Source organism: Corythoichthys intestinalis, chromosome 18 (assembly GCF_030265065.1).
Source record: "Corythoichthys intestinalis isolate RoL2023-P3 chromosome 18, ASM3026506v1, whole genome shotgun sequence".
Taxonomy (NCBI): domain Eukaryota; kingdom Metazoa; phylum Chordata; class Actinopteri; order Syngnathiformes; family Syngnathidae; genus Corythoichthys; species Corythoichthys intestinalis.
The window spans coordinates 37,296,787-37,321,737 of record NC_080412.1 but is presented as its reverse complement, the minus strand read 5'-3'; the positions used below and the strand labels follow the sequence as shown (position 1 = coordinate 37,321,737).

The window sequence follows — 24,951 nt, the reverse complement described above, 5'->3', positions numbered from 1 at the left end:
TTGAAAAATGGCAGCAGGCAAAACAGGAAACGGCATCCTTTTTGACTGAATATTCCAGCCAGGATTTGTTTTGTTTCCCATCATTTTTTAGGGGAATTCTAAATCAGGCTGCTTGGGACAGCTACGCTTTTGGCCAAGATCGTCGTCCATTGAGTATGGTACACTCGGTTGTGGCTCTGTTGTAAAATTAGCGTCTTTAGTGGGACAAACTGAAACTCCGCTCACCATTTTAGTGGTGCTCTCCAGCGTTTGATGGTCCACATCGTCAATACTTGGCTCCTGCTCAGTAGTTGTTGTCGCTTTTGAAAGCTTAGGTTTGAAAAAAAATACGTATAACCATCTTGTTTCTTCTGTCCTCAGGTATGGCTTAGCAAAGCAAATGGCTGTCTCTAAGGTGCTAGTCACATGATCTGTTTGAAAAACAATTTTGACCCATTATAAAAATATTTTTTTATATTCATTTTGTTGTTTGTTTCATTGCTTTACAACTTTTATAGACAACATTTTACCGGCAAAGTCTTAATTTTAAATTCATATATTGGTAAGTCAATTACATGCAATGACATTTTCGGGCACCAGGGGGAGGGCTATGCCCCCAGCCCTACGTTAATCTCCGCGTATGGCCGCAACTAACGGGTATTTTCATAATCGATTAATCGGACGATTAATTAACCAATAATCGTTTAATCCGATGAATTCAATTACCGTCACAATTTACCTTGAAAGTGTTTTATGCATGTTGTAAGTAACGATGAAGACAAAATGGATAACTGTTTCCTCCAAAAATAATATTTTATTACAGCTTCCTGACTTTAACTGGAGTCTACAACTGTATCGATAATCAAATTCATTGGCAACTAATTTACTAACCGATTTAATCGATTAGTTGATTAGTTGTTGCAGCCTTATTAAGAAGCTAGTTTAGACTGTAAGATGCTCGAAAATTGGCAAAAATGTGAATTGTTGTTTTCCAAAGTAAAAGCAGATTTTTGTTCATGTCCTTCTTTGACTCAGCAAAAACATAATGAAGAAATCTGATAAGACTTATGACTAAGAAGTTATATGCATGTAGCAATTTCAAGAATTTAGACAAGTTTAAGGTGAATAAGGCCCTAAACGATTGAGACGTTATCGGAATAGTTGTCGATTAATTTGCTAATCGATTAGTTGTCAATTATTTGTTGCACCTCTACCATTGTATAGATCAGTACTTCTCAAATAGTGGGGCGGGCCCCCCTAGGGGGCGCAGAGCGATTCCAGGGGTGGCGCATGTGACCCCGGGGAACATAGTTTTTTGTCATACTTGAATAATGTATCATTTTCAAAGTGTGCGCAGTATTTTTGAACAAAACAAGAGCACACAGCAAAGAGTACTGGAGATATGACGAGCTAAGAAGAGGAAATATGACTAAGCGTATGTAGCGTTTGGCTTTGACTTTTAATACAGTGGGAGACGAGAAAAGACCAATCTGTGTCTAAAAATGTTTGCAACGGACAACAGGAAGCCACATCAAATAAGATATCACTTATGAACATTAGACCCCACTCACATTGATAAGCCACTTGATTTTTTTTCAGCCAAGACGTGCCAAATATTGCGAACAATCAACGCGCTTTGTTTCGCAGTGTTACATCAGTAAACCAGCGAGCACTGTTAGCATCATATAAGGTGGCATACCAAGTTGCTCAGTGCAAAATAGCTAAATTAAAAACTGTCCCACTGTCCAATGACACTGTTGATTTTGTTCGATTATTTTTTGTTTTTACGGTTAAATGGTTATTTGAATTTATTCGTATTTGTTGATTGATTTTATTAAAATGTATTTTTCACTATTAGATGGTCAAAAATGTACCGTGAATGTATTTTTACAGATTGGATGTGACTTTTTTTTTTTTTTTTTTTAATTCAGGCAAAGTGATGCACTTTGTCTTTTCTATACTTTATTGTAAGTTGAGCTACAGTGCCTTGCAAAAGTATTCGGCCCCCTTGAACCTTCCAACCTTTCGCCACATTTCAGGCTTCAAACATAAAGATATAAAATTTTAATTTTTTGTCAAGAATCAACAACAAGTGGGACACAATCATGAAGTGGAACAAAATTTATTGGATGATTTAAACTTTTTTAACAAATAAAAAACTAAAAAGTGGGGCGTGCAATATTATTCGGCCCCCTTACGTTAATACTTTGTAGCGCCACCTTTTGCTCCAATTACAGCTGCAAGTCGCGTGGGGTATGTTTCTATCAGTTTTGCACATCGAGAGACTGACATTCTTGCCCATTCTTCCTTGCAAAACAGCTCGAGCTCAGTGAGGTTGGATGGAGAGTGTTTGTGAACAGCAGTCTTCAGCTCTTTCCACAGATTCTCGATTGGATTCAGGTCTGGACTTTGACTTGGCCATTCTAACACCTGGATACGTTTATTTTTGAACCATTCCATTGTAGACTTGGCTTTATGTTTTGGATCATTGTCCTGTTGGAAGATAAATCTCCGTCCCAGTCTCAGGTCTTGTGCAGATACCAACAGGTTTTCTTCCAGAATGTTCCTGTATTTGGCTGCATCCATCTTCCCGTCAATTTTAACCATCTTCCCTGTCCCTGCTGCAGAAAAGCAGGCCCAAACCATGATGCTGCCACCACCATGTTTGACAGTGGGGATGGTGTGTTCAGGGTGATGAGCTGTGTTGCTTTTACGCCAAACATATCGTTTTGCATTGTGGCCAAAAAGTTCAATTTTGGTTTCATCTGACCAGAGCACCTTCTTCCACATGTTTGGTGTGTCTCCCAACTTTAAACGAGACTATTTATGGATATCTTTGAGAAATGGCTTTCTTCTTGCCACTCTTCCATAAAGGCCAGATTTGTGCAGTGTACGACTGATTGTTGTCCTATGGACAGACTCTCCCACCTCAGCTGTAGATCTCTGCAGTTCATCCAGAGTGATCATGGGCCTCTTGGCTGCGTCTCTGATCAGTTTTCTCCTTGTTTGAGAAGAAAGTTTGGAAGGACGGCCGGGTCTTGGTAGATTTGCAGTGGTCTGATGCTCCTTCCATTTCAATATGATGGCTTGCACAGTGCTCCTTGAGATGTTTAAAGCTTGGGAAATCTTTTTGTATCCAAATCCGGCTTTAAACTTCTCCACAACAGTATCTCGGACCTGCCTGGTGTGTTCCTTGGTTTTCGTAATGCTCTCTGCACTTTAAACAGAACCCTGAGACTATTACAGAGCAGGTGCATTTATACGGAGACTTGATTACACACAGGTGGATTCTATTTATCATCATCGGTCATTTAGGACAACATTGGATCATTCAGAGATCCTCACTGAACTTCTGGAGTGAGTTTGCTGCACTGAAAGTAGAGGGGCCGAATAATATTGCACGCCCCACTTTTCAGTTTTTTATTTGTTAAAAAAGTTTAAATTATCCAATAAATGTTGTTCCACTTCATGATTGTGTCCCACTTGTTGTTGATTCTTGACAAAAAAATTAAATTTCATATCTTTATGTTTGAAGCCTGAAATGTGGCGAAAGGTTGCAAGATTCAAGGGGGCCGAATACTTTTGCAAGGCACTGTATATATTTTTTCTTTAATATTAAAAAGGACACAATATTATGCATTGGTATACTTATATTAATAATTTATAGGCAAATGATACAAATTACAGTGGCGGCAGAGAGTTGTGTGTGGGGGGGCTGTGAAACGCTTACATCTTCCTGGGGGGGCGTAACAGAAAATAATTGAGAAGCACTGGTATAGATCATACCTTTGCAAAACAAGCGATGCTCTCTATAACTTGACAAAGGCACGTCTGCATTCTATACACATGGTGGAAAACATTCAGGTGACTTGAAGTTCCGCTCTGAAACACCCAATTTGGCCAACTTTCAGAATTTTCTGATATGCATGTGTGATACATCATTGGAAAGCTTAAAATCTCATTTTTCTGTGGTAAGAACAATTTTGGACAGGAGGACATTAAAAAAAAAAAAATTAAACAGCTAAACCCTAACTGGAGATAAGAACACGCGAGAGCAGAATTAAAGACGCCACGATTTTAACGAGATATTATCGCATACTTACCTTGTTTTGAAATCACCCAGTGTCAAGAGACAGATGTAAATGGCCACAGCAGGATTTTGGGGGGATTTTATGGGTGAAACATAGTCATATAACAAGGGTCGCGATGCAGAAATTGCAGACATCAAGGAGTGGTCAAGATGTTCTTTTTCATATATTTACGCATTTCTATGTTTTTTTTTTTCAATTTTTCTTTGTTTGGATCGATTATTTATCATCTAAAATATTGGGGGAAATGTGACAGTAATGAAAAAAATACAATTAAGCGATAGTTATTAGGTAGATATCCGTGACTTTTTTACAGACGCCAATTTTTTCATTGTGAGGTAATTTGTTTAACAGTTTAAAATGTGCGAGTGAATAATAATAAAGTCGTTTTTTTTGTAACTAACTATTAGACATCATTTAATGATTCTAAGCTAAAAATGTCAAACATTTCGAGTAATAAATACGATTACTTACCTTCGTTTTATGGCTAGGTTGAAACAAAAGCGGTTGCGTGACGTCTGTAAACAGGGGTTTCCAGGGTAAAATGGACAAATTAAAAATAGTTCGGGGGCTTAATACGCCATGAATCTGCTATGGCAGCATATAGACTAGGGGTGTGACAATATATCGAAATGGTGATATATCATGATACTTTGCAGCCCAAAGGTTATCGATACGCTCATGCCAAGAATCGAGATATCGTTTTAAAAAGGTATCAATGTTTTGAAAAAAATTTGGGGGGGATTTTGGATTCAACAAGTTGCTACCAAAATCTTACAACATAATAGTGTTTCAGTTAACTCAATGGCAACCGTCACTCTTCCCGATTTTCAGGGCATTTACAAGTCACTTTCTGTTCATTTAGGGCATTTACAGGTAACTTCCTTTTGAGTTTGAGTCACTGCCTATTTATTTGTGGGATTCCCGGCTCACTTCCTTCCCCAAAATCAACAGGAAGTGCCCATAAAATGCCCCAAAATCAACAGGAAGTGACTGAAAATCAACAGGTTATGACCTGTAATGGCCCAAAATGACTCCTTACCTGGCATTAAATGGCTGCCACTCATGGCTATAGAAGTGGGAGGGGCCTGCTTTAAGTGGGAGGGGATTGGACGTAAACTTACGGCAGAAGGATGAAGATAGCTTGTTTTTCTGTTTATTAGTTGTTTTGTAGAATGTTTTTCTGACCAATGTATCGATAATCGCTGTATTGCTATATCGTGAGATCGTTATCGCGAGCTTCATATCGGAAATCGTATCGTATCGTGAGATACCAAGAGGTTCCCGCCCCTAATATAGACACATTGTTCTATCAAACGCAACAGTTCTTTTGGCTTAAAATACAGCAGTTTATTTTAAGGAGGGGTGCCGGAGCAGAAACTGCTTTTTCAGCCTTGTCTGTGTTTTCAACCACATGATTGAATTGGTTTTCTGCAGGTACTCCAGAAGTGATTGCTTTTAACAAAAACATGCGTGCTTGGATCATTATAAAAATAAGTGTGTACTTCTGTCTGCACAAATATTAAGAAATAATAATAAATAATTTGCACTTACATTGTTAATGTCAAAATTTACAGTACGTAATTTTATTTTCAATTGACATTATTTTTTGGGTGTATAATAATAACCTTATCCAATTTGCTGGCCTGGTGTTGCAAGGATTATGGCCCCAAAAAAAATAATGCACGAACCACGGAGAGGGGGCAATTATTACATTTTTCTCTCACAAAAGTGCACTCACAATGTTTCCATACCTGTGAATTAAGGACGCGAAACTGCAGCTCCTAAACATGACCGACAGATGACGCCAGAGCTCATGGTTCGGACTCAGCCAGAGCGTGGTGACGTCACGGAACAGCGTACGGCTCCTGCCTACTGGTGCGTGTAGCTCTCCGTACCGCGACTTGTCGTTTACGATCCATTTTTGGGAGAGGATCTCAGGCCGACCGACGCTTCAGACGAACCATCCCGAGCAGAGGCCCTCATGTACGGCTTGTCCCGTCAACTCGTCCCTTGCACTCCGTCGATGATTTAAGGGGTGTAAACTGGTAAGATGTTGTTGAAGGACCCTAGAAAAAATGCCCTCCATTTCATTGCTAGTCATTTAAGTGCATCGTGGCCTTTGAAAATGTGTCTTCATGTGTAACCTAGCATGTAAGAATCGCAGAGTTCACCCACATATCAACCGAATGCCATGCCTGCAGATCACATGCAGCGATTGTGTGCCAGTTTCATACGCAGCAACCCCGCGTGATATTTTGGGCAAAAAAAAAAAACTTTGTGGTTGCCTTGTGTAAAAGTCTAATCATGGAAGTGACACATGCACGACTATAAAGAAGTTGTCAATATAGCCCAAATAATTAGAAATTACTTTACTTTTAGTAGGGTGGAGTGCGGGTACATTCGGGTGCGACGCATGAACTACTTTTTCGGCATGATAGTTTCTGCTATGTCATTGGGTGGCTATTTAAAAAAAAAAAAAAAAAAAACTCGTTTGAATATTTTCGGGACGCGTGCAACAAGTCGCCAAGGTAATTGTTTTTCAAACGTGATCATATTGCTTTAATCGGTGATCAAAAATAATTTAAATCACATTATGTAAAGGTTTTCATTTACTCATTTTGATTTCACCATGTCGTATAGAAACCTTATGTGACGTTGCTATAGAGCCGATAATCATGCTTCAAAGCAGATTCAGGTGGGCCTAATTCAATAATAAGTACGTTGCTGAAAATTACATACTGAAAAGTAATACACCTAATTTAATAATATACTGTTAAAAAAAAGTGTTAAATCCTCATGTACAATAATTGACAAATGTAATTTGTATAGAGGAAATCGAACATAAAATTGTAATTTCTGACGATAGCCTAAAAAAAAATCTATGGTAAATAACGCTATATATACCTATGTTAATTCAGCATATTAGAAATAAACTTGTCTTTGAATTAATGTATTTGAATTAATGTAAGGTTTAAACATCCAGTAAACTGTGCACGCAGAAAATAAAATGCGTCTTATTCCATTATTTTATTTGCGTATAGAACCTATAAAATAATAAAACCAGAAGAATTACTGTGTAATTCTAACAAAACTACACTAAACTTGTAGTTATTAAAAATAACTTTATGAATTTTGGATTTAAGTACTTATTATTTGCCGATTCAGAACAGGTTAAAAATTGTCAGTTTATCCACTTAATCGAGTTTTAATCGCCCAGCAAAATGATTATTTTTTTCCCGCGAGACCAACATCGTTTAAATACATTTAAAAAATGTTTTCCTAATTGCCTACTACTTTATATTGTATAAAATAATAACGAATGCACGCTCTTCGCTTGCTTTATAGGGTTAATATACATTACGGCCTGCATGTAGATGATGCTCTGAGCGGCCCAAGGTTCCTTCAACTTACCTTGTTACATGAAAGTGGTGTCATGGCAGGAAGCAGAAAGTTCATTGAAATTATATAATAAAAAATACTACTAACGGGTTTTTGTTTATTTTATTTTATTACTTTTTTAGGAGCGTTTGTCTTTCAACTACCTCCCTTTATAGGCCGCCCCACTGACCTATTTCGAGACCTCTCTTCGAAATAAACGCGTTGATTCAAATTTAATATTCATCATAAGAGTCAAGGTACATGTCCATTATTTTATAGTTGAGGCGGGCGCCACATAATTTTTGATAAATTGGTACATAAGTAACATTATTGGTAATATTTTTCGCAATTGCATAAAGAAATATAGTAACTAATTGTGCGCCAGTGAAAGCAAAACTAGAAATGCGCATTTTAAAACATATAATCTGAATAAACGAAATTTTATTTTTCACTAATAAAGGAATTTTACAAAGTTATGAGCAACGTAAAACAAGACATGAAATGCACTTTCAGTTACAAATATTATAAATGCCATTGCCCTATAAGCAGAAGGATGATTCGAACTTGTTTAAAAGCCACAGTTGTCACAACTTGGTTGAAAAAAAAAACAATTCGGTTCATTGAGGCAGTCCATTTCAAGTTTTTTTTTTTTTTTTTTTTTTTAAGTGTCATGAATGTGCGTTTCTTGAGTTGACCATCTCATCGTCCAGTGCTTATTTAGGTGTTAGTGGTTATTCACTTAAATATGTACTCATAAAAAAAATGTTATTTAAATTTCAATGTCACAATACATAAAAACTGTTGTTTTTTTAATTTAAAAAATCAATTAAAATTTTCTTTAAGAAAAAATGGCTGATTATAATTTTAAGATTTGCTTTGCACTGTGTGACAAGTTTCTTCAGTCGTTAAATGAGGCTCGTTATACACAACTTTATTATCAATGTATGGTAAAGTACAGTCAACATAAAAGGGTGGAATATTAATTCATGAAATACGTGTTTTCCATCCTTTGACAAGATCTGGGCGCGTGCAAAACAAGAGCTCCTCTGTGGTTCCACGTTGCGCTCCTCATACACTAAAAAGAAAATAAAGCACGTAAGATCACGTCACATACACACGACACTTATGCAAGAACACATCGTCTCTAAGATAAGGCGCTTGCATTTGCCACGGTGTCACTTGCAACGACACTTATTGATGCACCTAAGGAAAGAATTGCAACCTGATAGGTAGCAAATTAAGGTACGTCTTTTGCTTTTAAATCTCACTGTCACATTGTTTATGTAAACTATGTCGCTCCGTGTGATAACTATCAATTGTGTCTTACGGCTTCGCAAATGAAGGTACAATGTCTTTTGTTAAGCCCCTTTTTTTTTTTTTTTTTTTTAAAGTAATGCAAGTTGTAGGTCAGCACACTTAGGCATTTTTCATTTGTAGCTTAAAGATAGTGATTTGGTTTAGCTCGTTCTCGGTTAGCCACAGTTGGAACGGCTATTTCAGAAACGACGCGGTAAAGTCGAAGACAAACGTGAGAAAGATGACTAACAACCTTCCTTGAAAGCAAAGTACAAGCTGTCACTTACTGATAATCGTCGCGTAGCCATTTTTAAAGTCCCTCCTTCGATTAAGTCCGGTGACGTTTCAGTGGCTAATGCTAATGTAGACATCCATTGTATTTAGAGTTTAGATATAGCCTTGGCGCGGAGACGTACGTAAATGGTGCTGCCATTTTGAATGTGTCATTTATTGAATTCTTTGGCGGAACATTACACTCGAAATGCAATGGCATATTTTGTGTCAGGGATAAATGTTGTCACTCCTTAGTAGAATAAACACCAATGGTAGTTTTTCCAAAATACGTATTTATTATGAGCAATAGAAACCCAGGAGGAAAAAAAGCTAAACATCTCATCCACTGTCAGGGCGAAATCAATGTGACCTTCAACCTGAGCAGCATTCATCTTCCGTTTCGCTTATCCTCATGAGGTTGTTTTTCTTTTTTTATTATTATTAACATAATTATACAGGTTACAAACAAAAACAGGCTCATGAAAGTACAACATTATGACAAGAAACAACAAATAATACTCTACATCAGGGGTGGGCAAACTATTCCACAAAGGGCCGCAGCGGGTGCGGGTTTTTGTTGCAACCCATTAAGAGGACACATTTTCACCAATCTGCTGTTTTACAAGTGCAGTCAGTCGATTGCAGTCAGGTGCTTCTCATTTCTGCTGAAACCTCATTGGTTATACTATCTGTGCTGGGTCAGTTGGAACAAAGACCAGGACCCACTGCGGCCCTCGAGGACCGGTTTGCCCACCCCTGCTCTACATCATAATCTACAAACTCCTACTTGCTTGCCATATGTTTGTATTTATACACACACACACACACCTGCACACATATACGATCACAGAGCTTTACAAAGAAATATTAACCCTCTCAAACAAAGACACCAAATTAAGGGCTTTTTGCTGATTGATCAGCTTCAGAGACCTATAGACCCCAATCACCAACGTCACACAATCACATTATCGCTGTATCGTGCTGCCATATTGTCCATCATTGTGTGTCCGTATTGTCAATGATCGTAGTTTCTAAAGGTGGATTCACTTGCAAATTATGGAAGCCCCGGTGCTTTCAGTTGCTGTAAACTCATTGGATGAGTTGCATAAAAGCCGTTACTTGGAAAAGCTTCGGTCGATCCAGTCGCCAGATCCATATTTCCTACCGTCCGGCCTCGTCCCGTGCGTCAGAGCTCGTCCTGAGACCACAAAATTTCCAATCATACTCCAGTTTATGCCACGATGAGGAGTCGGGTACCCAAAATCGGCACCGGTCCGAATATAAACCAACATTTGGTCAGCTGAGCGTCACCGTTGTCACGATTGTAAAATGAAACTTGATCGACAACGGGCCGGTGTGTGCCGAAAAATAGCTGCCCCGCGTGAAATGTCCACCCTGACGGGAGCGCTTATTTATGACGTTTTATTGACGTGAAAACATCAAATGTTTTCATGGACGCATTACAGTAATGGATTTAAGACTGTAAGATCATTACAGTAATGGATTTACGACTGTAAGATCAGTTTTAAATAAATTACACAAAATATTAGTACTGTATTTTAGTAACAAATCGTGGACTGGGCCACATAACCATCTTAGAACAGAAATGTATTAGTCTACAGGTTTTCACGACCATATCCCAATGACAATGAATGAATGAATGAATTTATTGTCATTGTCATCATCATCAAAATCATTGACAGTTTCAGAGTGTGGAATTTTGCCCAAAAGAAAAGACGATGACAGACAAAGGAAAGACGGGAAAACCAAATGCTTATCGATACCCGTCCCCCAACAGCCAGGGACGCACAGACAGCATATTTGTGTTACAGTCCAGTTATCATCATCTTTTTTTTGTTTTTTGTTTTTCACATATCCATCTTACAGCAGGTCAGACACAGCACTCTCGTTGCAATGGCAGATCAGTAACGTGATTTTGCTGGAGGGCATGTCTTTAGAGCATTGTTATGTCTTATTCTCTGACCCTGACGTTTAATCATCCTTTGCTGTGAGAACAACACATCTGTGATGTGTGTGTGCGTCACACAGGTATGACATTTATTAGTTCAAGCAAAGTAAAATAATACATATTCACGGTAGAAGAAAGTCGTTTCCGTGTGGGCGCTCCCATCGGGGGGGGAGATTTCACGCAGGGCGGCTATTTTTCGGCACAACATCTGTTGTTGCGCTCACCTTCTTGCTGCGCGACCGTGGCGACGAGCTTCGTAGTTTACGTCTGATGATGTCTGCGATCGTGTTGGCATCACATTGATGTTTTTGACGCTGTCTTACGGCTGTCGACACAAACGCATCATGGACCGAGATAACAAACCGTGCTGCTTTAGAGATTTGCCCTTTTAACAATGGGCACACAGCAACTACTAAAATGACCGTTTATCTTCTCTGTTACTGCAACCAACCGCCACACATGCCTTCACCATTTTGATTAATCAATGCTAACGATTGTCAGGAAGGTTTTTGGGTTCGTTTACTAGGCGGTGATTCCTTAAGACAAGCAGAAAAACACGCAGTAATAGGAGGAATGTACGTAGCGGTAATATGTAAACATGATGAGCTGACGGACAATATGGCGGCACCAGTCAGGAGGGGCGGAGTTGTGACGTCACGTGATTGGGGTCTATACTAGAGAAGAAACTCATTCATTCAATGTTTAAAACAAGGTTTTGTAAGTACCTGCATTTGTGAATGAAGAATTTTCCAAGTATTACAATCACATAAACCAAGTCTTTATTTTTTTCGGCCAGTAGCAGCCACTGTGAGTAATGTAAAAAGATGTCAAGTTGTGGAGGTGAGATACACACCACAAATTTTGCTACTGAGAGTCCGCCCTGCATCAGAGTTAGCATAACATTAAACTGTGTGAATTTGCTAACCAACAAAACGCGAGTAGGAAGCTGCTTAAAAGTGTTGTCCTTTATGTGTTTTCTACTGTTATCAATTAAACTATGATAAATGTAGTGGACCGAGGTTTACCTTCTCCCCTAATTTTCATTATTTTATTTATGAGGTCTTAAAGCAGCCCACAGGAGCTTTCTTTTTTTTTTTTTTAGTTTGGCTGTGCTTGTAGACAAAAGCAGTCGTGTTTTACCTGAAGGAAGGCTCCAATTTGATTTTAGTTCTTCCCTAACTAACAAGTTTTTTCAGTTAAACTTAATTTCTTTTTCAATTTGAGTGGTGTTAAAACAAATGTTTATTTTATTGCATTCCTGGATAGTTAAGAGATTATTAACAAGTTTGTATTTATTGCGTATGTTAATATAATTTGTCATGTTCAAATATTGCAATTTAAATTTGCTAATAAAATCCAGACAGTTTTCAAAATGTTTTAGTAGTTTTTGAAAACAAAGGTTTGAATCGAACGGTATATCACCTGAACCAATACATATGTAAGGTAGTATAAATCAATAGATTTTTTTTTTTTTGCATTGATCATTTATCTTATAAATTAATTAGGTTCAGTATCGTCCCTACCAATGTTGAGACCAAACCTACGCCTTTGTCGTATATCCTTCCAGAACACCTGCACTAAGTCACATTAATAAAACATAAGGTCGAGATCCTCAATGTCATTCTCACAAAAACATAGGCAGAGTTTGACTTTTGGGGCAGGGGGGAAACAACATGTTGATGACCCCGAAACGCAGTGTCAGCAATAAAATTAACTTGCAAGTATCCCGACCGATCGGGTCCGATCACATCATTTTCAAAGTATCTGAATCGGCAAAAAAAATATCGGACATGCCTTTTTTTAATATATATATATATTTTAATTAAATCGTTTTCTAATTGTATTTAACGTTACAGACAAAATGTCTTACACTCATCCAGAGTCTTTAGTTTTGGCTTAAAGTAGGGTTAATCGCGTTAACGGCGGTAATTAATTTTTAAAAAAATAATCACGTTAAAATATTTAACGCAATTAACGCATGCACTGCACGACCTACTCACGCATTGTCGCGTTCAATCTATAATGGTGCCGTTTTACCTACATAAAGAGCTAAAAGGCATCGTAAAATGAGTAGAGAGAATTTTGGCAGCCTTTGGAGCCTTTTTTTTTTAAATGGCTAAAGCCTTACAATCCCTCTCCCAACGATTAGAATAATCATGGGAAGCAATGTGGGCACGACAGGTAGTAGTTGATCTTTTTCTTAACACCCTATGTTATTTCCCAACGCAGAGAAGATATATCAATTGGTACCACAACGCACAGTCATGGTTGCACTTCCCATCATGCATTTGGGCAGAACAGTTAAATGGCTACAGTATCATTTACTGAAAGCTCAACAAATACACTAGATGGCAATATTTAGTCACAATATACAAAGTCACATTTATCCTTTAAGAATTACAAGTCTTTCTATCCGTGGATCCCTCTCACAGAAAAAATGTTAATAATATAAATGCCATCTTGAGGATTTATTGTCATAATAAAACAAATACAGTACTTATGTACTGTATGTTGAATGTATATATCCGTCCGAATTTTATTCATTTTTTTCTTAATGCATTGCCAAAATGTATATGATTGGGAAAAATTATCGGGAATGATTGGAATTGGGAGCACAAAAAAAAAAAAGCAATCGGATCGGGAAATATCGGGATCGGCAGATACTCAAACTAAAACGATCGGTATCGGATCGGGAGCAAAAAAAAACATGATCGGAACAACACTAGTGTGTGTGTGTGTGTGCGCCCCCGCGGCCAAGGGATGCAATTTCTGACGGGGGTAACGACATTGGCAAGACACCGGTGGTGGCTCTGTTGTACAATTATGGTCTTTAGTGGGACAAATTGAAACTCTGCTCACCATTTTGCCGGTGCTCTCTGGCGTTTTATGGTCTACATTTTCAATCTTTGGTTCTTGCTCAATAGTTGTCGCATTTTTAAAGGTTTGGTTTGAAAACATTACGTATCTTGCCTCTTCGGTCCTCGTGTGGTTTTGGCTAAGCAAAGCAAATGACCGTCTAAGGTCCTAGTCACATGATCGGTTCGAAAAATAATTTTGACCCATTATTAAAATCTTTTTTGTTTCATTCATTTTTATTGTTTTAAAACTTTTATAGACAATATTTTATTGGAAAACTCTTAATTTTAAAATCATATATAGGAAAGTCAATTACATGCAATGACACTTTTCGGCCACCATGGGGCTGGCCCCCCCTAAACTCCGCGAATGTGTGCTGGGTCCAGTCTTGTTAATAATGGCGTTAGAGTATAACGGCATTACTTTTTTCGGTAGTGAGTAATCTAATTACTTTTCTCATCTTTGCAACGCAGTTACCATGACTGAAGATGTAAAGGCGTGCATAACTATGCGTTACTACGTTGGTTGAATGATGCGAGAAAAGTCAGAGACATGGAAAAAGCAGAGCAGGAGTGGGGAGAAGGCAAGGGAGTTGTGGCGCCATTGCTAACGCGATGCTAGGTGACTCCAATAGTACCTGACGGTAGCCGATAGCCTACAAACGGCGCCCACAATATGCTACGATAGATATCACATGTACTAATATATAGAACTAGATGTGAAATGACAGAGATGGCGGCGTTAGCACATGTATAGAGAACTAGATGCGGAATGATAGCGTCGCCGGCGTTGGTAAACAGCCGCCATCTTAAATCAGTCGACTTCTCAGGAAGGCTCTGTTGTAGAGAACCTTCCTAGCGAATCTAGGTAACTTTTTTTCATCTAAAATACTCCTAAGTCGGCAAAATCTTGACTTGAATCTATCTTTAAATGATGAAAGTTTGAAAACATAAACATGTCGAAAGTACACAGAACTAATGCAATAACGGAAGCAATTTTAACAACTCTAATGGTTGATTCACAGAATTAAATGATTTCAACACATATCAAAGGTTACTATCTAGTTATCGCAGTATCCGCAATACCCCTGTGTCTCGTTAATTTTAGGGTAAAGAATTGGGCTAGGGCCAGTTGTCCCAAAAACCCTTTGAACTTGACATTGTGTGACCTGTATATGGCGGAAAACACTCGGGTGACTTGAAGTTCTGCTCTGAGACCCCCAATTTGGCCAAATTTAAAAATTGTCCAATTTGCACATGCGATACATCATTGGAAAGCTTAAAATCTCAATTTTCTGGGGGAAGAAACATTTTGAACAGGAGGGCATTTAAAAATAATAATAATAAACGGCAAAACCCTAACTGGAGGTAAGATTATGAGAGAGCAGAATTAAAGACGCCACGATTTTAATGAGATATTATTGTGTACAGACCTTGTTTCGATCCCAAAACTCCATGTAGCATGTATCACCGAGTGTCAAGACACAGATGTGAATGGCCACAGCCGGATTTTTAGGGGATTTTATGGGTGAAACATAGCAATATAACAAGGGTTGCGATGCAGAAATCGCAGACATCAAGGAGTGGTCGAGATGGTTCTTCATATATTTACCCTTATACTTTTTTTTCTTCAATTTTTCTTTGTTTGGATCGATTATTTATCTAGAATATGGGGGAAAATGTGACAGTAACAAAAAAAATTAAGCGATAGTTATGAGGTAGATATCCGTGACTTTACAGACGCCATTTTTTTCATTGTAACGTAATTTGTTTAAAATATGCGAGTGAATAATTTTCTAACATCGTTTTTTTTTTTTTTCTTTTAAATGAAATATTAGACATCAATAATTGATTCTAAGCTAAAAATGACATTTTGAATAATATAATTCTTTTTTGACTGGGCTGAAACAAAAAGCGGTTGCACTTCGTCTGTAAACGGGGGTTTCCAGGGCAAATTAAAAATATTTCGGGGGCTTAATTCGCCATGAACCTGCTATGACAGCAAATAGACACGTTCTATCAAACAAAACAGTTTTGGCTTAAAATACAGCAGTTTCTTTTAAAGAGGAGTGCAACAGCAAAAAAAAGCTTTTTCAAACTTGTCTGTTTTTCCGCCAAATACATTTGTTCCCTTGTTCCCTGTTTTCCGCTACATATATATATACGCCGGAAAACACTAGGGTGACTTGAAGTTCCGCTCTGATACCCCCAATTTGGCCAACTTTCAAAATTATCCGATATGCATGTGTGATACATCATTGGAAAGCTTAAAATCTCAATTTTGGGGGGGAAGAAAAATTTTGAACAGGAGGGCATTTAAAAAAAAAAAAAAATTTTTTTAAACAGCAAAACCCAATCTGGAGGTGAGAGCACGCAAGAGCAGAATTAGACGCCATGACTTTAACGGGATATTATCGCGTACTTACCTTGTTTCGATCCAAAAACTCCATGTAGCATGTATCACCGAGTGTCAAGACACAGCTGTGAATGGCCACAGCTGGATTTTTGGGAGATTTAATGGGTGAAACATGATCATATAACAAGGGTCGCGATGCAGAAATCGAGATTTTCTTTTTCATATATTACCCTTTTAAACGATTTTTTTCTTCCAATTTTTCTTTGTTTGGATCAATTATTTATCATCTAACATATCAGAGAAAATGCGATAGTAACAAAAAAATACAATTAAGCGATAGTTATGAGGTAGATATCCATGACTATTTTACAGACACCATTTTTTTCCCATTGTGACATCATTTGTTTAAAAGTTTAAAATATGCGAGTGAATATTTTAATTTTTTTTTTTTTATAAACGAAATATTAGAGATCAGTTTATGATTCAAAGCTAAAAATTTGACATTTTGAATAATAATTATAATTTTCGTTTTATGGCTGGGTTGAAACAAAAGCGGTTGAGCGACGTCTGTAAATGGGGGTTTCCAGGGTAAAACGGACAAATTAAAACTAGTTCGGGGGCTTAACACGCCATGAATTGGCTATGGCAGCATATAGACATATTGTTCTACCAAACTCAACAGTTGTTTTGGCTTAAAATGCAGAAGTTTCTTTGAAGAGGAGTGCAAGAGCAGAAACGGCTTTTTCAGCCTTGTCTGTGTTTTCCGCCATATGCAGTCGGGAGAACAAGTATTTGATACACTGCTAATGGGTTTTCCCATTGTGAGTGTATCAAATACTTGTTCTCCCCACTGTGTATGTATGTATATATATATATATATATATATATATGGACTGTCAAACGATTAAAATTTTTAATCGAGTTAATCACAGCTTAAAAATTGGTAATTAATCGCAATTCAAACCATCTATAAAATATGCCATATTTTTCTGTAAATTATTGTTGTAATGGAAAGATACGACACAAGACGGATATATACATTCAACATACTGTATATAAGTACTGTATTTGTTTATTATAACAATCGATCAACAAGATGGCATGAACATTAACATTCTGTTAAAGCGATCCATGGATAGAAAGACTTGTAATCCTTAAAAGATAAATGTTAGTACAAGTTATAGAAATTTTATATTAAAACCCCTCTTTAATATTTTCGTTTTAATAAAATTTGTAACATTTTCAAACAAAAAATAAACTAATAAGTCGCCATTGTTGATGTCAATAATTACACAATTCTCGTGGTCATAAAATCAGTCGCACCCAAGCGCCAGCAGAGGGCGACAAAACTCCAAAAAACAAGTAACAAGTGCACATAACCCTGTGGTGTCATTTTAATCTGTCTGAGCGGGGCATGTGCGTTAATTGCATCAAATATTTTAACGTGATTAATTTAAAAAAATAATTACCGCCCGTTAACGCGATAATTTTGACAGCCCTAATATATATATGTATATATGTATACACGGGGGTGAAAGTGGGCCAGAACAGTCAGGAACGCAGTTCTGGTATAAGATTCAGGGCCGGAATGCAGTTACGGTGCACGGTGCTTTGATTCCGAAAATATGACAGCAACTGTCAAAACGCTATGTAAAAAAAAAAAAAAAAAAAAGCTAAGCTGCTAATCCCAGCTCCTGCAGTTATCAGAGTCCGACGATCATGAGTCACGTCAATGTGCGAATGCACGCAGCAAAGCAAAACGCCTGGACTCATTTATCCGTTCATAACATACTGACATGTGATCAGCAGAGATGTTTAGCTCTGATTGGTTCAAATGTGCACGTTTTCTGGAACAGGAAAAAAAAAAAAAAATAATTGATGCGACAAAAAAGGGCAATGCAACAAAATGGATCAAATCTTTAATAGCAATGAAAGAGTTGAGGAGGCTATCATATTTAGTTTTATTGACTCTGATGGGGAGGTTCAGAACATCTTAGCTGTCAATGTGCACTTTGGACTTATATTTGTTCATTTATGTTAGGCTACTTATTCATTTCCTTATAATTTAAAAAGGTCAAAGTTTGCGCGATCTTCAAAATATATTCCATTTCACTCTTCATAATATAAGTCATTTGTACTTATTTTTCTGAATGCATGTTACTTATATCTTCATTATCAAACAAAAGTAAATGTTTTTATTAACTTCAATTTTAATATATATCCTATGTTCTCACGTAGTTAAAATTGAGATTTGACATTTAGTATGTGAGGAAATGAGGGAAAATAAAGATTAGGTTATGGAGGTTGGGGTTATTGCTGTTTTTGTTAACTTTTATTTTGCAAATCATTGGGGAAAAAAAATACAATTTTGAATGAAAATCAGTTTTTATATATGTTATAGAAATAACTGTGTGTAAAAGTTTTCTTTGCATTTCAGTAGTTTAAGAGGTTTGACCCCCCCCCTCCCAAAAAATGAAAAGTAAATAAATAAATAATAAAATTTCTGGCTCCGTGGTGACCTTCACGTTGGGGAGTTCCGGCAAGAAATTCTAGCCACTTTCACCCCTGTGTATACATATTGGAATGAAAAGAAAAAACATGAATTAAAAAAAAAAAAATGAAAGTAACCAGTTAATTAGCTAAGTAACTAATTACTCTTACATTCATGTAACTGAGTTACTAACACAATTACTTTTTGGGAAAAGTCATTTGTAACATTTTTTTCCCAGTAAGATTAACAACACTGGACCCAGCCAGTGTCGCTAACTACTCACATTTGGTAGTTTTTGACGATGGCTAGTATATTACGAGCAGAGCTGACACATTCAATATGGCGGACGCTCGCATTAATCCCAGCAACTCGCTGACTCGCTCTTTGCGGCCTCTACACAGTCTCTAAATGCAAATCTCACCCTCTCGTTTTTTTGTGTACCTCCCGGCAGATCTCGCGAGAGCTGCGTCGCTGGCTGTGACTGGTCGAGTCTTTGCGGTTTAGACTGAGGGAGAAGGCAGGCAGGCAGCATCATGGCGGACAGAGACAGTGGAAGTGAGCAGGGAGGAGCAGCCACGGGCCCAGGCTTCGGTTCCATGCACTCGGCGACGGGAGGGGCGGGCTCGGCTTCAGTCCTCCAGCACGAGACTCAAGAGCTGGCGTCAAAGCGGGTTGACATCCAAAACAAACGCTTCTATTTGGACGTAAAGCAGAACGCCAAAGGCCGCTTCTTGAAGATAGCCGAAGTCGGGGCCGGTGGCAACAAGAGCCGCCTCACTCTTTCCATGTCCGTGGCAGTCGAGTTCCGCGACTACTTGGGGGACTTCATCGAGCACTACGCCCAGCTGGGTCCCAGCAACCCGGGTATGGTGCATGACGAGCCGCGGCGAGCGCTCAAAAGCGAGTTCTTGGTGCGGGAGAATCGGAAGTATTACATGGATCTAAAGGAGAACCAGAGGGGACGCTTCCTGAGGGTCCGGCAGACCGTCAGCCGGGGACCCGGCTTGGTGTCCACGCAGGGCCAGACCATCGCTTTGCCGGCCCAAGGACTTATCGAGTTCCGCGACGCTTTGGCCAAACTTATTGACGATTACGGCGTGGATGAGGAGCCCACGGAGCTCCCTGAAGGCTCGTCAGTGACTGTGGACAGCAAGCGCTTCTTCTTCGACGTGGGCTCCAACAAGTACGGCGTATTCATGCGGGTAAGCGAGGTCAAGCCGACGTATCGCAACTCGATCACGGTGCCCTACAAAGTGTGGTCCAAATTCGGGAATACGTTCTGTAAATACGCCGACGAGATGAAGAAGATCCAGGAGAAGCAGCGGGAGAAGCGAGCGTGCGAGATGGAGGAGGAAGAAGAGGAGGAGGAGGAAGATGAGGAGGTGCAGGCGGACGATGGGGACGAGGATTGAGACACAGGCACGAAAATAACCAGAAATCTAACCATAAACTCTACTGTATAAAGAAAGAAATCTAACTGTAAAGGTTTAACTCCAAGGGAGCATCACCCACAATGTAAGAAACCACCACAAGCTGACAGTTCTGACATGTTGTCACTCATCGCTGGATGTTAGCCCACTTATCCACCATTAATACAGTAACTGGCTGCTATAAAAAAAGAAAAAAAAGTAATAACATGTTTGAACATTGTTTCCTACTTGACAAACAATATGGAGTCTTTATTTCAAATATTAACAGAGTAAAAGAACTTTTGTACCACTTAAAAGCTAAAAAAAAAAAAAAAAAAAGTTTGCAATGTTGAGATCTGAGAGTAAGCATTTCCTTTACACGTAAGCTAATAACTTCAGCACAAATGACATTTTATTTTTTTCAAAACCAAAATTTAGAAGGTTTATAAAATAAAAGAAAATATAGTCACATGTATTTGCCATCCTGTGACTAGAAATGTGTTTACACACAAATCATATGAGGGCTAGGCCTGCTTTGGAAACTGGTTAGATGTCGTGCAGTTTTTCCAAATGGAACAAGTGCTCTCTCTATGACGTGCAATATGCATTGCATCAAAATCGAATCAATATTGGTCAGTGGTTCTTGACGTGTTTGACTGAGGCATTCAAAGACAAATCTTGTATCAGTTGAAATTGTTGCCATGCAAATGGATATATTAGACTATCGTTGTGTGTCGTCGGTAATGCAATGTGTTGGGTTCAAAGGTACTAAATGCATAATCGTTAAATAACATGTAGCAAATGCAGATAAATGAACAATTGGCAAGAACATGCGGTTAAAAAAAAAAAGTCTTTAAACAGTGCCGATTAAGGCGCGCTGTCGCATGTTTGTCTGCACTTAATTGTTTAGGTCTCCCAAAAAGATTGTCTTAAGGGCCCTTCCATACTTTGCTTGTATTGCACGAAAGCTCTACTCCTGAGGGTCCAGTTCTGTGACCACACGCCCTTCCTGATGGGCTTCAGCTCTGGTTCTGTGAAGCCCATTGAGAAGTGCTAATATGCCTCCTTTACACTGCCTGGAGAATCTGGCATTTTTCTGTTTTTGTTCCTTGCCATAAATAAAACGGTGGGTAAAGTCTAGTGAACTAATTTCCACCTTTGGCAGTAGTATTAAAAGTCGATTCGTAAAGGGGAAGTTCAGAATTTTTGACATTTGGCTTAATCTTCAAGTTAGCTGGGTTTTAATTAGTCAATTGAGTTGATTTTAACAAATTCTATGCAGTTATTAGTTTCAGGGCTCTGGAATTGCTAAGCTAGCATGAGTCAATGGTGCCTGCTTAGCATGCCAATAAAAAAACAATATTACCAGATGCAACATAGTCAAATAAATTCAAATTGCAAATCATTGTTCGAAATACTCATGTGGCCAAAACAATGTCACACCAAACTGCCGTAATTCATTTAATTTTAAAGCAGAACTATTTTTCTTAAGATGCGTAATACGACCACAATAGAGTTCTGTCTGCGGTGAAAAAAGTCAATGTGATATCACTCAGATGTTGCTGTTCAAACTACAATTCTAGTAACTATCCTGAAAACCGAGCCAACATTATTGATTGCATGGGTCATCGGTGATTCTCATGCGTGCATATGTTGTTTTATATTGGTATGCTAAGCAGGCACCATTGACTCGCGCTAGCTTAGCCACTCTGGAGCCCTGAAACTAACAAATAACTGACAAACTGCACAGAATTTGTTTAAATATCAACTCCACCGACTAAACAGTCGCTAACTCGAGGATTAAGCCTCATGTCAAAAATGGGTGTGAAACGTGACTTCCAGATTCACTTTGAAAGCAGTTGTTTGTGTCCAAGTATGTTTTTTTTTCTATTTTGTCTTGGGTATCATTCCAAAAACATACCAGGCCGTAAGCATAACATTCCCTTGGCTCTGGCTCACTTTTTCTTGGACTCTTGTTGGAAAATTACTATCTGGCAATTAGTTGTACAGTGCCTGGTTGCAATTTAAAAGCCAGTTTGTCAAGGGTTTCAAGCTGAAGTCAGTGCAAGTAAAGCTTTGGCTATGAAGTGATTGGTAGTGCTGGATGTTTGTAAAATTCTCGCGAGGTAGTAATTTTGAAACTGTTTCTATGTCCATTGATGAGCCATGGTCACAATATGCTTAAAAAATGCAGAAGCTGTTAAACGGGAAGTTCAGAATTTTTGACATAAGGCTTAATCTTCAAGTTAGCGGGCGTTTAATTAGTCATGGAAGTTGATTTGTTGTTGATATGTTAGTTTTTGGGCTCCGGACTGGCTAAGCTAGCACGAGACAATGGTGCCTGCTTAGCATACAAATAAAAAAAAACAATATATGGACGCATGAGAATCCCTGATGAACCATGCAATCGATAGTGTTAGTTATGTTTTCAGGATATAGTTATTAAAACGTCGCATTGCATATCAATAATTGTTGTATGAACAGCAACATTTGTATTCCAGCAGCTCTGCAGGGAACAGTCTGTCTAGTCAAGTAGGGCGGAGTGATATCAGTTTTTTTTTTTTTCCATTTTTAACCGCTGATTTTATTTTATTATTTTTTTGTGGGAATGAAAAGCACTCCCCAGCAGACTAAGCACAAGTGGCCGGAGCCTCTATTGTGGTCACATTACACATCTAAAAAAAAAACAGTCCTGCAGAATTAAATGAATTATGGCAGTTTGGTATGACATTATTTTGGCCGCATGGGTATTTGGAACAATGCATTTTGAATTTACTTGACTATGTTAGATCAGTTAATATTGTTTTTTATTACAGTTAATATTGTTTTTTATTAGCATGCTAAGAGGGCACCAGTGACTCGTGCTAGCTTAGCCACTCCAGAGCCCTGAAACGAACAAATAACTGACAAAAACTCCACGGAATTTGTTGAAACATTCATTTAACCCGCGCTAACTTGAAGATTAAGCCTAATGTCTAAATTTCTGAACTTACCCTTTAAAAGCTAATGTCTGTCTTGTCGGAATGATACCTGAAATGATAGAAAACTGACTTTAGCGGCACAAGTAGTGTCACGCAAAATCAGATATCTTGCTGCCATGTGAACGCACAACATTGCGGCATATTTACAAAGGCGGATAAATGTCAGATCTGTTCCGGCCATTTCGCGGGATTTCTGTGTAAATGAGGCTAATGTTTTACTTTAGACGGTTGTTGGCCCAGTATCCTCCTGGGGGGTTTGATGATATATTTGGACTGCCACACGGAAAACGACTGGCTGTTGTCCAGTTCTGTCGCATCTCATAGATGTGTGATAGCAGTTTTATAAACTTTTTGCCAGTCACATTAAGAGAAACTGGCAACAATCAGATCAATTTACCTCAGCATTGAGTTCAGCGTTTGCTTCCGTGATGTTTAGGTTTGACTGGAAACCAGCAAACTAGACTGTCCTTCGCCATCTATACATGGTAAAAGCTTACTGGGAGCATACTCTTCAGCATATAAAACAACCTGGTGCCTTACACACTCCGCATGCTTACACGCTGGCCTGGTGCTTTGGATCGCAAGTTTGGCTTCTTTTCAACGACCCGTTTTCAGTTTTCTCGGCCCAGACTTACGGTGCTTAAAAAAAAAAGGCTTAGTCCTTCTTCCCAAAACTTTCATTGTCACTTAACATTATTTCCCAGCCATCCAGGTATCGGCCTACATGTAAACATGGAAGGGAAGGGTGGTTCACCTTGATGGAAGATGAAACAGGAGTTAGCACCAAGCACGTTATATATCAGGAAGAGCAGTGGGCTGAGAACATTAGAAATAGTTGACAAGCCTCCATCTCCACCCGTATCCTTTCACCCACTTCTTGATATGCTCTGGCTTTTAGGTAGTCATATATGTTGTCAGTCGCTCAATTAATGGGGAGTAGCGCGCATGTTTTTTTTTTACCTTCTCAGCATTATTTTACTTTATTTGTATCTTTTGGAATGTTTTCGCCCACAAAAAATATATCTATTTTTTATGTGCAACATTTCATGACTGTGCAATATTGTATGTGCCAATTGTGGCAATATATGTATATCAATTAAAATATATATGATTACTATTTGAAAAGATGTGGCTGAATTCCATGTTTATTTCTAGTGAAGGAGTTGTAAGCTGTTATTTGCACTCAAAAATATATATATACTGGAGGGGATTGGAGGTCAGTTGAAGGACATAACCACCACTGGGTCAAAGCAGTTCACAATAACTTGAGATAACGCCGCTGCCGGAAGGGCAACAAGCGTTTGAAGAACATCAAACACTTTGGGGGGGGGGGACAAAAATATATATTGTAAACTGAAATTTCCATTTTAGCTTTAAGCTAAGAAAAGGTGCTTGAATCCAGTCTTCATTTCCAGTTTGGTGAACTGTCTTCAGTGGTTGTTGTGTGTAGTAGCACTTTGCTTTCCCACGCAGGTTGTAAAAACCCCTGACCAGTACTTTATCTCGAATGTCATTATCTCGTCTATTTCATCTTTGTTTTGATACATGAAATATAGCGTATGTATATTTGACATTTAATTTTGCCCGATAGAGAATCTATATTCAAAAGATGTGTTTTCATGTTTCTTGTTGGAAGAAAAATACCAAATTGTCAACTATTCACTGATGGGGAAAGTATATTTGATTTTGATGTAGTATTTGTCCATTGTCTGACATTTGCATCAATACTAATGACTAAAGCTTAATTTTACAGCCTCAAAATGCGAAATTGGTGGCAGAAGACCTGACAATTTACATGTGTTGTCTTATAGAGATTTCTACTACTGTATGTCATAACAGGCTGTAAAATAAAGCAGTGCTCTCTTATCCTCTC

At 38.3% G+C, this 24,951-nt stretch overlaps 1 protein-coding gene across 2 annotated transcripts; it reads left to right on the top strand.

The window, feature by feature from the left end:
* Window positions 1-5,945: 5,945 nt before the first annotated feature.
* On the top strand, window positions 5,946-24,951 carry puraa (purine-rich element binding protein Aa). 2 transcript variants are annotated; one of them, XM_057820506.1, is made up of 2 exons: window positions 5,946-6,115; window positions 19,140-24,951. In XM_057820506.1, exon 2 carries the CDS (start codon window positions 19,222-19,224, stop codon window positions 20,098-20,100), a length of 879 nt encoding a protein of 292 aa, XP_057676489.1. In that variant the 5' UTR covers window positions 5,946-6,115; window positions 19,140-19,221; the 3' UTR covers window positions 20,101-24,951. The 2 variants fall into 2 exon arrangements, with proteins under 2 accessions (XP_057676489.1, XP_057676490.1); XM_057820507.1 differs by lacking the exon at window positions 5,946-6,115 and adding an exon at window positions 8,543-8,690.

Bases quoted from the DNA above. Each gene is read 5' to 3' on its own strand.
- puraa (XM_057820506.1), top strand. From the start codon at position 19,222: ATGGCGGACAGAGACAGTGGAAGTGAGCAGGGAGGAGCAGCCACGGGC.